The 17095-nt window shown below is 36.8% G+C and overlaps 1 protein-coding gene across 2 annotated transcripts in view; it reads right to left on the reverse strand.

Moving 5' to 3' along the window:
* Positions 1–16285, reverse strand: part of LOC306847412 (microtubule-actin cross-linking factor 1-like) — a 164661-nt gene extending 148376 nt beyond the window's left edge. The window contains exon 1 of one of the 2 annotated variants that reach the window (XM_079381347.1): positions 15372–16285. In XM_079381347.1, the coding sequence (XP_079237473.1) occupies positions 15372–15465 (94 nt within the window). In that variant the 5' untranslated portion in view covers positions 15466–16285. The remainder of the gene's footprint in view (positions 1–15371) is intronic. The other variant, XM_079381345.1, reaches the window with a different exon arrangement.
* Positions 16286–17095: the final 810 nt, after the last annotated feature.

Here is a 17095-nt window from a genome sequence, read left to right on the forward strand (position 1 = left end):
TTTCAGTCTGTGCAAGTAATTCTTAAGTACCACCTTAATGCTTTGAACTTTTTCCCTCCAAAATCTCTTTTAACACCAGACTGTATTAAAACCAGTTCACGCTAAATTCTATGTGAGTAAAAAGTATAAAACACAAATTTTCCCACCAAAACTATTTAGATAGAGTTTGATGGTAAAAATACTCTCAGGAAACAAAACAAAAGTAAACAGAGGACAATTGTTAAAAATAGACCAAGCCTTAAAAATAAATAAAAATAACAAAAATTATTTAATGCATCCTAGTGTATTAACTTTTTAAAAATAAATAACTAACTACCTGACCTTTACAGCAACTCCCGAACAGTAGTGTAGGTGCTAAAAGTTTTGTTTTGGAATGAATAGGCCTTTAACCTAGACTGGCCTCCTCATGCATGGTGGCACATGACTGGGCATTTGAAATTGCTCTGGATGCCCAAACTCAGCGGGTGAGCGAATTACCATAAACACCCACCTGACCCCAGACAGATGGAGTGGGTCATCCTTCACCAGAAGGGCTGACTGACCCCCTCCTCCCTATTGACAGGGCCAGACGTGCAAAACACATTAACAAAAAAGAAACCAAACGACAGAGAGCATGATAGCTGTTTACACCTGAACGAGAGTCATCAATCTTTCTGCGGAATCTGCCGAGAGATTAGACATAACTTAATTAAACCACAATGTGTTTGGCTTGATCCAAGCTACAGGCATTACATAACTGGGAAGCATTTCAGGACAGCAATGCTAACAGCTCTGCTGAGTATACATTTTCACTTATGCTGACATATATTTCCATTGTGTGAGAACATCACAATCGAAGATCTTGGCCTTCCTTTTTCCTTGATGTAGCCAAGCTTCACACACTTCCTCTCATTATATTTACATTCAAATTAGAATCCATATGGCCTAATCTTTTGGCAAGATGTTTGCATTTTAAAGGCTAATATTTTGCCTGACACAGGTTTACAGTGACCTGAAATTTGTTTAGTCATCCACATTCACCTTTGTTCAAAGGCAGTATATTTGACAAACACATCTGAAAGTGAACAGCTGGATACTGTACAGACATATGGGAATGTTGATGCTTTGCTCATTTCACCAAACGTCTGCCACCTCTTATTTTAACAGAAGCACTTGTAAGGACAGGCTAGGGAGGTAAGGAACATCTAATCTAATAAACAAAAAATTTCAAAACTTTAGAACACTTCAATTCAAGTTTATTTGTATAGCGCTTTTTACGATACTAATCGTTGCAAAGCAGCTCTACAGGAATTTAAGTTTCCACAATATATTTATATATTGCAGAACCTTAATATGTTTGACTTATGGCAAAATTTGGTAATTCTGTATGTTGTCTGAGCGTTGGCACCCTGTGGAACACTGTAGCCAAATTCCATTAGTCTTCACTGAAACGGAACAACAAATAGTATTGTCCAAAACCCAAAATAAGCCAAAAACCAAGATTAAGGATATAAACACTGACTTAACTACAATGAGAACTACAATGACCTAAATGATATTGCCGCCTCTCACAGACGTCTTTGTCTCGTAAACTGATAATTTTAGCCACGTCAGTTAGGAGTAAATCTTGTTAACACAGCTCTAGCCAAAACAGATTACAACTCCCAGTAACTAATGACCTACTAATCAGAGTCACTGAAAGTGAAGATGAGAAGACAAAAGTGGAGACTCTTGGTTCCCAGCTCTGACAAAGAAGAGAAAAGGAATCTCTCACATCCCACATCATGTCCCTTCACAGTCTATGGCAGTGCCCCACACTCAGAAGAGAGAGAGGCACTATATGGGGTCTGTGATTTAACACATGGATTACAGAGATGGACTGTTGTGCTCTAGCCGCACAGTGTTCAAACTTTCGCAACTGTTTACACTACCGCTCAAATGTTTAAAGTTAAAATTCAAAATTAGAAAAAAAAAATGGGGAAAAAATCAGTAAGAAAATATTAAAATTAATATAAAAATATGAATATAAAATACTTAGTACTGTTAAGACTGATTAAATACAGATTTCCCCCACGCGTTCTCATTTTCTTAAAGTGATAGGCTAGTTCAACCAAAAAATAACAAATTCTGTCTAAGGATGCATGATATTATCGGACTGATATCGTAATCGGCCAATAATGGCTTTAAACATAAATATCGGCATCGGGCCGATATAAAAAATGATGCCGATATGTCTTGCCAATAAGAGGAAGCATACCTTATCTCACGTGTGCTCAGGGTGTGCTAGTCATTAGATCACGTCAGCAGTGTGGCTCATTCTTGAAGCAAAGTTTTGCCTGAAAGGTGATTAGATTCATTGTTTTGGATCGCTGCATTTAAACTGAGAATGCAGTACAGAATAGGGGTCGACCGATTATCGGCCTGGCCGATTATTGGCACCGATATTAAGCATTTTATGATAATCGGTATCGGTCATTTTCAAAACCGATGTGCCGATAAAATTATTTAATTTTGAAACACGCTATTTGGCTCTGATGCAGCCTGTCGGAACTCACCACTCTGTGGCCTAGAGCAGTCTCCGCCCACCGCGCATCTGATTTGTTGAGAGTCAGGAGTCAGACCAATCAACGTGGAAGACTAAAGGCACTCTCACACCGAAAGCGCTTGCTAACTGGTGCTGCTTCATCACGCATCAGTTATCTCTCAAAGGCAGCAGCAGACGTTGCTCAAGTTGCAATAAGTTACAATTCACTACACTGAAGTTGTAAAAACCTCAATATTATCTATTTATGGTTTCCGAGATGGGGGAAACGCAGGGGGAATCGCGGAATCCAGTCATATAAATAGCGTTTACTGTATAACGCGGAGTCACGGAATTAGTCAAAGTTTGGATGAATTAATCAAAAGTAGGTCAGTACACTTAAATCGACTCCCAATATGGACTATCTGTAAACATTAAGCTGCAAAAAGACTATTTAAATATGAATTCTGCATGTTCGGCGTGTCTCTGTATATGTGAATGGCACAGACGCGCGGTTTTGACACACACACACACACACTGAAGTGCGCGACGCTCGCGGTGTTTTCCGCATCTGCCATGTCACTAAATGAGGACATAAATACATGAACATCATCGCCAGAACTGCTCTGAGAGTTACTTCATGAGCATTTGACTTTCGTTTGAGTAAAACGATCGTCATATCATAAATAGGCTACAGAAACTTAAGAGGTCCTCATGGCAACCCGTCAAAATAAAAGTTTGGTTTATTTACTAATACTACTACAATTATTACAACTTTTGTTTAAAAGAACAATCACACAATACGCTATTTCTTCCATGATTTAATTTTAATAGTAAACACATTTGTTTGCCAAATTTGAGTTTAACTCTCATTTGATTAAAATATAAATTAAATTAATGTTTTATGCCTTCATTTGCACTGCTCTGTAAATGAAAACTAATGGAAATTACTGTCATAGGCCAAGATTAAGATACTGTCACATAGGCCAAGATTAAGATTGAATAGTCCCCTCTTGTAGGTTATGATTTAGTCAACCGAAAATAATTAATGAAGAATTATGAGAGGTTATGCTATTACACATACATTTCTAACATGTAAATTATTGAAGCCAAATACTTACATTTCCCCAAGCAGTTTAGTTTTAGTATTTAGTAGTCATAGGCTTAATCATGAAGCATACAGTGGCCCCACTTTTAACTCTCTCTTTATATATTACCCTTATTGTAGATGGATGCATGGGGGAAGACAAGAGTAAGAAGTGCAACCAACACTAGGGAAGGCCATTTTTGTCAGAGCCCTTGTTATTCTTAATTTTGACATTCATTTTCATTTTTACACCAGACATATATATCGGTTCAATTTATTGGTTATCGGTCTACTTTGTCTGTAATAATCGGTATCGGCATCGGCCCTGAAAAACACATATCGGTCGACCCCTAGTACAGAATGACAGGTTCAGCGTATGATAAAGTAAACAGTAATAGCACATGCAGCGACAGCCTTCCCCGGGTCCTAATGCCCATTCTGTAAAGAGTTTCAATTCCGTAGGAGGTGCTGTTGGCATACTTCTAATAAAATTCAAGTAAACAAACACAAATAACATTTAGAATGTGTTTCTGTTTAAATTAAGCCGTAATTGATGTCATACAATGATGAGTATTTTTTGATTTAAAGGTCAGAAGCTATAGCCTACATGAATAAAATAAAAATCACAAACATGACACTTGTAAATTAAATTTTATATACTAAATTTTAATTCAGAATTTTTACAACTCTTTTGCTTTAAACTATCTATAAAATGTTAAATCTTATAAAATGTTAAGGTTACTACTGCATCTTTCTGGGAAAAAAATGCAGCGATTGATATATAGTTTATTTAAAAGAATTTCGTTGTTTATTTAATTCTAACAAATAAGTTCTTGTTAAAAACGAAACAAAATTAAAAATAATTTGCTTATAATTTCCACACAGGAGAGACACAGGATGGTGTTGTTTCCAAACAAAAGAAAATATATCTGTATCGGTAATGGGCCAAAATGAGTTGAAAAATATCGGCATATTGGACATCTGCAAAAATTCAATATCGTGCATCCCTAATTCTGTTATTAATTACTCACCCTCACGTCATTCCAAACCCGTAGGACCTTATTTAGTCTTCAGAACACAAATTAAGATACTTTTAGGGCTGTCGCGATTCGTCGATTTTAGTCAACTAGTAGCTTTTAAAAATCGTCGACTTCAGTTCCACTTTGCTCGTGTTGACTAACTGGCAAAATACCGGAAGTGGCGCATTTCACAGACGAGAATCCATAAAACACATTTTTAGACTATTTTCCAAGGCTGCATGATATATTAAACCCATTTAAAAATCATAATTAAGCATTGTGAATTCACAAAGGCTATGATTTAATTAAATAATATGCGATGCAGTTCTAACACAGTATACAGTATGTGCTTTAATTATATTAGATGTGTGTAGGTTAAGTTCGTGTGATACACAGCGGCTCCGTTCACAGTAGTTACACAGAAACTTATCTACATGTGAACTCCATCTCTGCATGATGTTGTGAGTTTGGGTTTATTATAACGCTCATCTGGGAACGCAACGTGTGCCATTCGGATTTGTAAGGTAAATCATTTATAAATCTACACAAACACAGGAGAATACATCGCGATTTCAAAATAAAAGCACGTTTGATGTCCACATATTCATTTAATTACAGCGGCTATAGCATTTCTGTCCTAAAGAAATGGCCAAATATTAAAGATTAAGTGGAGATTTGAATTAAATGGTGCTTGGACAATATTAAACAAGGATTAGATCGCGCAGTAATGTGTAAAAATAATCGTCAGGTCGTCGGCGCCCCCTGCAGGCCTTTGTTGTAATGCGTAATCTACATTAGCTCTATTGTTTATAAAACATTATGTATTTTAACAGTTTTGTTCAATAAAACCATGATTTCTTGCTTTTGATACTTTATTTGAACTAATTATTATTGCATCATTGCTATTATATATATATATATATATATATATATATATATATATATATATATATATATATATATACACACACACACACAAGTCATTTTAAAAGCTATTGTTCACTTAAATCTATTTTTATTACCAAAAAAAAAAATATATATATAGGGCCCTATGAAATCGGTTTTATTTCCAAATTCAGTTTTTTAAATTTTATTAATCAAAAAGTCTAATTAATTGAGTTTTACAGTTTTATCTGTACCAAATTCTGTTTTCCATTATTTTCTGGATTCCATTTTAATGGTTCCATTAAATTTTAATAATAAAAAGCATCTCCAATTTTTTTTAGAAATACTGCACATTTAAATTTTTTCACCTAAATAAATTCTGGTAAATAATATTTCTGGTAAATACTCCTTTAAAAAGTGTTGTTTTTTGATTATAATTGTATTATTAGGAGACTAGAACACGTGGATATGTTGTCATTCTTACACTATAATACTGAACTTTGATTTCTGTGATTTGGACTATGAGATGGACACTTGCTTCTTGCACTCTGTTGCACTTTACTTTTGCTTTAAAAAAAGGATTTCATAGAAATTTGGATTTCATTTGATTTAATAAAACATTAAGTAAAATTGTAGATTTTTTTTGCGGGGGAAATTAATCGTTTAGATTAATCGATTAATCTAAAAATTAGTCGTTAGATTAATCGAAATGAAAATAGTCGTTAGTGGCAGCCCTAGATACTTTTAATGAAATCCAAGAGCTTTCTGACCCTGCATAGACAGCAACACAACTACCACATTCAAGGCCCAGAAAGACATCGTTAAAATAGTCCATATGATATCAGTTGTTCAACTTTAATGTTATGAAGCTACGAGAATACTTTTTTGCGTGCAAAGAAAACAAAAATAACGGATTTATTCAACAATTTCTTCTCTTTTGTGTCAGTATTCGCTGCACGTTCAGGAGTGCCACGACGCAGCTGGTGTTAATTTAAAAACAAATAACAACAGAAAAAATATATATCTTAAAGGTGAAAAGAATAATTTAGCCAAACAAAATTGCAAAAATAATGCCTAAAATATGACCCAGACATGTTCGTCAAGTTTGGTTAACTTCACATGCCAAATTTACAGGTCTGATTGAATGTGTTGGTTCCCTGCCAGCAGACTCTATAGACCATGTCTGGAAGCCCTTATCTGTACAAGGAAAGACAGAAATCCTTAAAATAAGACACAAAAAGGCACTAAGAGTGGAGCTCTTCGCCAGGGCATTCAGCTAAAAACTACAATAAGTGTAAGCGCAGACAGAGCAATAGAGTGTGGGTCAGCCCACTGTGCAGGCGAGGTGAGGAGATGCTGGTCTTATTTGTAATATGGTAATAATTACGTGCAATAGGTGGATAAGTGAGATTAGTGCTGCCCCTGCAGGAGATCTGACTGTAAGGCACATATCCGGGAAGAGAGATTAGCAACAGGACTGATTTGAATGGCAAATCTCTCAGCTTTCAGGCAAATGCCCTCTCATTCTCTCTCTGGAGCATCAACTGTTTATTTACGGTATTACAAGACAGTCCTGTGTAACAGTATAATGAAAAAAGTTAATCATGAATACGAAAGTAAACTATTCATTAACAGGAGGTAAGAACTTTAAAGAATTATATGCAATGGCTTTTATGTGACAAGCCTATCAGTGCAATATTTTATGTAAATCTTATTTGAAGGAAAAATTACTGTCCTCTATAAACCGCATTCAGCATTTCCTCTTCAGAATTCCCTTTGGAATTAATAAGGTAATGTTAAAGTTTAAAATACTCACCTGTGTGGAAACTATTTGTAATCGAATAGGGGTATAAAGCTCGCTCAGATCCACACCCTGTTGCGAGACAGTCCCAGCATTCATTGGTGTGGCTAAAGGATCAGATGCAGCTCTCAGCTGAGAGTCATGCGCCTAACTGCTTTCAGAACATCAAAAACATTCATCCTGTTGAGAAGAGCCTGGCTATGCTATAAATTAGAATTCTTCACAAGAGTTGAATTATTACCATATGACATGTACTGTGGTGCTCCAAGGTGTTTCAATAAAGCATGATACTTCCATGGTACCCTGTTAGCATTAGAGCCAGCATTTTAATCACACCATGCTTAACTATATGTAAATAATCTAATCAAAACAAAATAGCATTTTTAATCTGTCATCAGGTTATCTTGATCTGATTAAATATTTGCATACTGTAGGGGATTCATTGTACATTATCATTCAAAAGTTTATGAGGGAAGTCTGTTATGCTTACCGAGGCTGCACTTATTTAATCAAGAATAACACAACTTTTTTAAAATTAAAATAACTTTGTATTTTAATACAATTTAAAATGTAATTTATTCCTGTTATGAAAATGCTGAATTTCCAGCATTTTTTAAAGCTTAAAATATTCACCTTTAAATACTCAAAGAGGTTATTTAGTTTTTTTGATAAATTGAAAGTATAAAAGAACAGCGGACAAACTAAATTTTTTGTAAGATTATAAATGTCTTTGCTGTCACTATTGATCAATTTCATCAATGCATTACTTCTGAATAAAATTTGAGACCATACCTCAAGCCCTTAACTTTATTAATGAACTTAATTTATCAAACATTATTGAACTTCAATTAGTAATCAGCACTAGTACACATTCACTCTTCTCAAAGGAATAACAGAAATTGTTTAGACAGCGGATAGAGATAAAAGGACTGGAAATATTCTCTACAGAGTTTCCAACAAAAGCACACACACTCTTTTCAAGAGCAGGGGAGGATGAGTGAAGTGAATGTCCTTGTTACACACACACACACACACACACACACACACACACAGGTGCTTCCCACCACCTGAAGAGGATAAGGAAATGTCATGTAATCTCAGTTTTATATCTTAAGTCTGGACACTCACACTAGATTGTATTAAATTCACTTCACTTCCTTTCACATGCTTACGAACGCAGGAGATTGGAGAAATGAATTTATATTTTTTACATTGCAAAGTTTTGGTGAACTTTGCCCTGAAAATCCAAATAGTAAAAAATTCTAATCAATTAAGAGGCTGCAAGGTTTGCAGAAGATTGCATAATTCTGAATTTATAATTCATTCTTCATTCAAAACCGAATCACTTCCAGCTGACCATATTAACTCGGAGATATTGCAATCTTAAAATCTACTGTAATCAGCCCTTCAGATTTACTGAGCTAATCTGACCAGACAATACAAGAAAGAGAGGAGGGGGAATAAAGAAAACCCTTCAAATGGAGCATGGTAGTATCAAAGACATAAATCAAAACAAAAATAAAAGTGCTGCATTTGTAGAAAAGCAGCAAAGCAGGAAATATTCCAGGTAGGATGATTTCACAGTGTGTGTAACGTTGCTAAGCATACAAGTCATCTGCGTTTTGTAATGTATTAAAGGGAAAAATGAGCAGGGCTTCTCTGTCAATCTATCATAAATCAATGTCTCTCCAAGCCAATGTGGCCTCATGCGTTTAACACTCATGATTAATTCACGATCACAGTATTTCTATCTGGCCATCTTCTAATGCACACTTGTTCAAAAACATCTCTACAACTCCTGCTCATTTTTCTCCCAGTTTTTCTTTTTGGCAGCAACCCCTGAGGTAAAACACAGCAATGAGTGTTTGTGTGTCTAGCAGAGCCTGGTACTAGAGCACAGCAGCTTCAGTCTCAAATCTGAACACCCTGCCACTCTGAGAATCATAAGTGATTGTCTTGAAAGCTCAGCAGTCAGTGCCCACCAGCACTGCTCATCACAGCCAACTCCCCCCAGCAGGACGTCTGTGTAAAAAGGGCTAGAGACATTATGTAAAGGGGAATCATGTCAAACACAGTTCTGCAAAAAGTTTGTGAGAATACAGTGCAAAAGTAAGTCACCGCAAGAGTTAAAGGTATCCTTTAAAGTCAGCTGAGGATTCATTACGCAACAGCCCTTCACAGGCCCGACTACTTCAGAGTGGGGCAGTCAGCTTGCTAATGCACCAAGAGGACAACAAGCTTAAATACAGGACCAGACTAGCAGAAGAGACAGGCACAAAATCAGAAAACTGTTTCCTACTTTAGAAACATGCTCACTATAAAGAAGGCTTATTAAGGTGCAGTCAATTTTCCATGCAAAAACAGGTCCATTGTCCACGGTTAATAGCATAAAGATGCATGAAGCACAGCTCACACAGAAGTCACTTTCAAGCCAAGCATCAGTCAACATGATGTGAGTGTTTAAAGTTGCAATGAGTCAGTGTATAAATTATGGAAAAAGAAGAAAAATGTAGAGCTTGGTATGCATTAGTTATTGATTGGATGGAGGCAGATATTAATGTGAGCTTGCAGTCGATTGTAAGAAAAATGCATGGTTAATGCAAACAAAAAGATTGGAGATGTTCAGCATACATCACTTTTCATGAATCAATTTTCATTCATTTCATGCCAACTACAAACAACTGTGACCCAGTGAATAAATTAATTAGTTTTTATATACATTAGATCACGTCACTATTTTAATATTATATAATGTCACTATTTTAATATTTTAATTATAACTTTATTACAGTTCACATTGTTCATTTGGATCCAAATATCCATATATCCAATGAATGGAAGACACTTGTTTAATTGAACATGAAATATTTTGGACATGAAATATTTAATGGACAACAATGCTGCCAAAAGTTATTTCTGGCTAGATGCTGCAGGAAGCAGCACACATGTATTCCATTCCAAACATAGCTAGAATATCTTTTGAAAGAGCATAATGTTTTCAGAGCATTACTCCACAGAAAAATGTAACGAATGCAATGTTAGACACTAATGTGCTACATCTGCTACATAGGAAGGATGTCTAATGAGAATTGACAGGACGCCTCCGCCATGTCACCTAACATCCTGAACCAAAGAGGATCAGCCCTCTGACGGCTTTTTCCCCACTGACTCAGTCAGGTGCCGGTGCAGAATGTGGCCAAACAGGAAGTGCAAGGAGGGAAATCCTGCAGCGTTGCATTATAGAGGAGGAAAAGAGAGAGAAAGAGAATAAGGGAGAAAGGGATGGGGAATACAGAGGCCAAGGCTGAGGCTGTATGTACTCATGGTCACCGCAGTCTACCGTGTGAGGAAGAATGACAAGGATTCAGGGGAAACTAGGCCATGTGGAAAAACACAGTTGTAACGATCCATCCTCGATCATTTGTCTGCCTCTGTGCACTGCCTCAAGCTCACATTTCCCCTTAAAAAAAATAGCAAAAGGTTGAAGGTTCAATAGACAAACACTGGAATATTTTTGGGATTTTCCATCTGAAAGAATCAAATCCTATTGCGTCATTTCCAATCAATGAATCAAAATGTGAAGTTTTTAAATAGGCTAGAAAGCTCATTTCATTTTAGTAGTTTAATTGGTGAAACAATCACTTGAAATCAAAATGTCATAATCTTCTGATGAACCAACAGACGTTTTTCTGGTGACGTATGGTGGATTTATTCAATAATTTCGTCCACCCCAAACCCCACCTCTTTCTTACAATTGACCAATTGATGGCAAGCACACATTCAGATCTTCCTCCATCCAATCAAAACTGATGGATAAAACCAAGTCCTCCACATTTTTTCTTTTTCGATAATCTGTTTCGCTCAGAGGTACGTCACAATATGAAAAAAAAAGATCTGTTGCCACTTTCACTTCATCACGACATTAATACCAAACTTAGGGATTTGACAGCACAACTACAGCTTTCAAAATAAAAGACTTAACATGAAAGTAACATGACAAGCATTCTAACTGGATTAAAGACAAAAACAGCAGGAACATCTTTAGGGTATTTACAGCACACACAAAGAAACTGACGAGACAGCTAGAAGAGGCTTCCTCTGGCTCGCTAGAGGAAACGGACACACACAAACACACTCTGTGAAGTCAGTGTTTGTGTGTGTTTGAGGGTCAGTGGGATCAGGGGCCAAAGGGTGAACAGGCCAAAGGCCAGTAAAACAGAACACCATGGAAGGGAAGTAAGCATGAGACAAAGCCAAATGACAAGACTGCATTGCACTGTATACAGTATAAAACCTTCAGTTACAAGTATCTACATTAAAAATAAACGAGCCAATTTCCTATGCATATCATGAAGGATTCGACTTGTGTACAATCTAGCAAAGCAGTTCTGGTCAGGCATCAACTGTGACTATTTCATAATCTCCATACATGTCCCTAGGATATTAACAGTCTCTGTCTTAAGGAGCGACAGCAGACCACCGGTACCAGGGCTGTGTCACTTTCTGCCATTTGCAAGCTGCTGTGGTTTGTATATGAACGAGTCTGTTTTCTTCTGACTCAGTTCTGTCTCATTTTGGACAACAGTCGGTCTTCCATATCCTGCTATTGTCTTGGAGCTTCAGTTAACTCAATACATATGGAAAAACAACTTAAGTTTAAAACAAAATACAAATATGGTCCAAATAGCCACCACCCTCTTATAAACAGACATGCACTCGTATACAGAGGCCTTTGAATTATTTAATCCAGTATCATGTGTCCAACTCAGATTTCAACTTCAAGTGACACCTTCACAAGCCACCAAATCCACATTTCTCACATTTCCTCTCCTATTCTTCATGAAACTGCCACAAGTGGCGCAGCTGAAAGCCTTATAAAAACATTAAGGAATATATACACACATTTGTATATGTGTGACCGCTCATGTTTCACTGCAAACAGCAGAGGAAGCTTGAAAGATATTGACAGAAAGTTTCAAACTCTCATGATCACATGATACTGGAATACACAAGAAGTCGCAGCTTTGAAAACACCTACACATTATTTATTATTAGGCCTAATAGTTTACATGTTGCAAATAATATAATAATGTAGTGAACAAAGAATGTAATGTCTCAACAGTTCTGTATTAAACAGTATTAAAGTTCCAGTGTACGCTGGACTATTGTTGGCTCCTTCTCCTTTACTATGCAGTCGAGTTTATCAGCTTACCTATAAATAAATAAAATAAATATTGTAGCAATTAAATTTAGTCACAATTTAATGTCTAACTATATTCAAGGATTTAACCATAAGATTTTGGAATATGCAGTCCAGCACATCTATTTAAACATTTAACATTTTTTAGATATTTTAGTAACAAAATTTCGTCATGGACCTAGTTATTAGAAGTTTTTAGACTCAAAAGTCCATGAATTATTCAAGTATGTCCAAACTTTTAACTGGTAGTGTATGTATTTAATGAATCAAAAAATAAATAATAGCACATTCAAACATTAATCGGCATAAAACAAAGTACACGTCACAACAGATACGGTGACATACACGTCCAATTGAGAGTCAGTGAGGCATATAAAGTTAAATCTATTGATCTTTGGCAAAGCTAGGCTGGGAAGAAAAGAGGAAAGTTGTCTGCGTCAATAAATAAAGAATAAGAATAAACGAAAGGCATGAATAGAATACAAGAAGGAAGTTGAGGGTTGCATAAATTCAGATCTTGCTGCCCTTAATCCTTAATTCATCAAAATAAAACAACTCCCTTAGCAACCACTTTGAACATTTATGTTGGCTAATGTGGGTGTAATGCATACAATTAATTAAGCCTGATTTACCACGCTCTTTGTAGAGGGCAGCACTCCTGCTCATATTAGTCTTGTTGCTTCAAAAGTGATACATTGACGAAACGTCAGTCAAAGGAAATACATTTATTTGAACAGACAATCAGTCCAGTGTGAGGGGAGCACAGTACATCAACAACTGAGCTTCTAGGTTTACAGGCATTATTAGAGGTGGTTTTGTGGTAGCTCTAATGGACATCAGACATTTTTCTAAATAGAACAGAAAAACACTATATTTGCTTTGATATCAAAGCCTTTTCAAAACGATAAGCACATTCTTTACAGATATAAAATGACCAGTTGATACACAGAGGATCCATTAAGATCACGGTCTACAAAACAAGCTCCCAGTGCTATCTTAGGCCCCTGTCCCAATGGCCCGACAGAATCGCATTTCATTACAATAATCAATAATTAAAAGGCCCCTTTTCATCAGGGCTGCATCACAGATGCTCTTCGAATCAACTGACATCACTCGCTCTCCCTTATATTCCCATCACGGTCAATTAGATTTGAGGTATTCATATTTCACAGGAACACTGCCATCACAAGTACACAAGAGCCATCTGAGGCCCTCAGGGGTTCACTGCTGTCCATCTGAGGACAATCCTTCACTGATTCCTAACAACTGGACGTGCTCAGACAGCAGTGGACCACTGAAGAGGATCAGACAGCAGCAGACAACCAGACAAGCTGGGACAGCAGTGGACAGTTGGACAAGTTAACACACTGGGCAAGATTTCTCAAAAGGGGGTTTGTGAGTTAAGGAAAAGATAATAAACTATTGCATAAATAAATGGAGCTGCTCAACTAAACAAAATAAACTGATATTTCCGATATAGCTTAGTGTGATTATCAAATCAAACACTGTGGTTTAATTAAATAAGTATATAGTCCCCCGGTTTCACAGACAAGGCTTAAACCTAATCCTAGACTAAAATGTAAACCTGAGCTGTTTCAACTGAAGGAAACTTGCACTGACTGATCTTAAAATACATCAGAGCCTTTGTTTTGTCTCAAAATGCTCACCAGTAATATTTTTTTTCTAAGAATGTTTATAAAAATTACTTAATTGTCCTAATTGAACTATGGCCTAATCCTGGCTTAGTCTAAGCCCTGTCTGTGAAACCGGGCCAGTATGTTGTGATGCATGTTACTGGGTGAAGTGCAGCACTGGGATCATTTCTGTGTTTTCAGTGTCACAAAGCTGCTTGGTCCATAGTAAATACAGTGAAATCAATCTCTGCAGCTGTGGGAACATATTGTGTACCAGTTTGATGTTATTTAAAATATCATACGCTTATGATTTATAAATAATAATAAATATAAATAATAATAAAATTAGTCGTGGCCTAATGGATAGAGAGAGTTGGACTTGTAACCTGAAGGTTGTGGGTTTGAGTCTCAGGTCCGGCAGGGATTGTAGGTGGGGGAGTGAATAACCAATACTCTCTCAACCCTCAATAGTATGTTCACTACTGTGTACACACTTGGATGGGTTAAATGCAGAGCACAAATTCTGAGTATGGGTCACCATACTTGGCCACACACCACTTCCCTTTCCTTTCATTTTTAATTTTACTGTACAATTAAAATTTCACTTTTAATTAGGGTTCGAACTAATAATATAATATGCCTAACAACAACAATATTTATTTTTATTATTATATATGTTTGGGTTCATTAACTGACAACAGAAAACCATGGACATCTGAATGGATTGTTAATTTATTGAAACATTAACACAAAATCTCAGGGGGTCCTTTATGTAAATACTTTTCATCTAGGGTTTCAGGCTGACAAAAACTAAAAGTTTGGGAAACCTGCACTAGTGGAAAATTGGACAAACTCATTGATCACAACTACACATGCTGAAGGATTCTGGACAAGCTCTGACAGAAGTGGAAAACTGGATAGGCTTGTTGTATAAATTATTATTAGTGTTTGTTTACTAATTTACCATTTAGAGTGGCCTCTTGAAAAACACTTGGTCCTCCGTTTTTATTTTTAAATTTTAACTTTGAAAAATTGATAATTAACAACATTCCCTGCATATAAGAGGATGTCCTCTGCCCTGTCACAAACCCATGGGAATAGAGACCCACCATTCTCCACTGTCCTTCGACAATTGACAACAAACAGCTAATGTAAAGCAGGCACACAATATCAGCTACAGCAACCACATACCGACTTTCCCAAAGTAAACAACACAACAAACCAGACCTATAGTGAGTCATTTACCTTTATATCTCTCCAGCACATCCTCATACGCCTGTGCGAACTCCTTCTCCTGGGAGTGATTCGCCGGCAGTAAGCCCGGGATGTAGCCGGCCATAGCGTCTCTCACTCCCGCTGGCCGACTTACAGCGGCCCGCCGATAGAGTAATCCAGGACGGTGGATCCCGGTCGTCCGACAACAGCTGTCAAGTGCCGTTTGCGTTAAATATCCACAGCGGACAAGGACTTATTCACGCTTCAATATGTTTCTAAAGCGTATTATATTATATTTGGTGATACACGATTAATTAAATAAATCCAGGGATATAAAGCTACTTTGGACCGGCGGTTCCTATAAATGAGCCGTCATAAAAAGATTAGATAAATAACTACGTAATATCTATGTTTAGAGTAAATATCCCTTATCATATATGACGGTTAAACATCTGAAACGGTTTAAGTCTAGATGTACTGCTATATAAGCCCATCTTTCATGGGTGTAGATCAGAATCCCAACGGTTATCGTATTTAAAGTCCATTGCAGCGCGTGCGAGCCGGTGATTGGGTTTATATGTGTGCGCTTCTCAAGTATGTGTGTGTCTGTGTGCGGTGGGCGGTCCGTTCGGCTCCTTCCGAAAGCAGATATGAGGCCTCAGTGAAACGGGATCCGGACCGTGCTTCTTGTACTCCTTTGTCGATGCGCTGTTGACTCGCCGGTACCCGCTATATTATGTTTTTTTCCATCCGTGCTGCTCAATTTAATGGCCGCTTCTATAATAATCACACGGCGTGAGTCTCACTCCTCCCTCTCTGTTCCCCAGTGCGAAGGGAGTTCAGGTTTCTCTATTCTTCCCGCAGTGCCTGCGCTCTCCTCTTCCATCCCTCCCTTCCTTCCTTGCTTCCACAGCCACGCCAGGCACATCCAGCGCAGGATATTCATGGTGACAATGGCTGATATTATTGAGTCTGATTCTTGGGTTTTGTCGCCCCCGACTGGTTAAAGCGGAAAGGTGCACCCCTACCACCTGCTTTATACAGATTATAAATAATATATTTAATTAAGAAAAAATAAACATTTATATGTGCTGACAGATGCAAGTTGCAGTTACGCATTTTATAAAGTATCAAAGTCATATATTTTATCAACACTATCAGATATGTATGAAAACCTTTATAAAATCAGGCAAAATTAAAGGCAGCCTTTACATTCTTACTGTGATGTAAAAACTCACACAGGCTCTGTTTTAAATGGTTGTGCTCACAACCATATCGACTCTGTCACACAAATTGTAAATTAATTGTGTGGGATTTGAGAAATTAGTAACAAATATATGTAGATCATACACTGGGAAAATAATATGTCTACTGAATTTAATATGTATGATTATTTGTCTATGCCATAAGATTTGCTTGTGGTGATAGATGGAACCGATTATCTGAAGTCTCAATTCATTCATTCATTCTTTGAAGGGAATGCTAGATTGTAAATGATTATAATACTTTTATTTTATTATAACCACATAATTTGTGGATTTGGCAGTGTTGAACCACATTATATTAACACAAATATATTGCGTGGTAGGCAAGGAAAATCACATTTTATTAGACAATGGAAGTAGCTGGACATCCAAAAATAGGTCAATACCTCTGAGCATGCTGAACCAATTAATCCAGAATACGTCCTTTATATACCGACTTTTTTCTCAAATTTGTAGCCTCTTTTTGTCCCAGTGTTCACGAATCAGTGG

This window comes from Barbus barbus, assembly GCF_936440315.1.
Source record: "Barbus barbus genome assembly, chromosome: 27".
Classification (NCBI taxonomy): domain Eukaryota; kingdom Metazoa; phylum Chordata; class Actinopteri; order Cypriniformes; family Cyprinidae; genus Barbus; species Barbus barbus.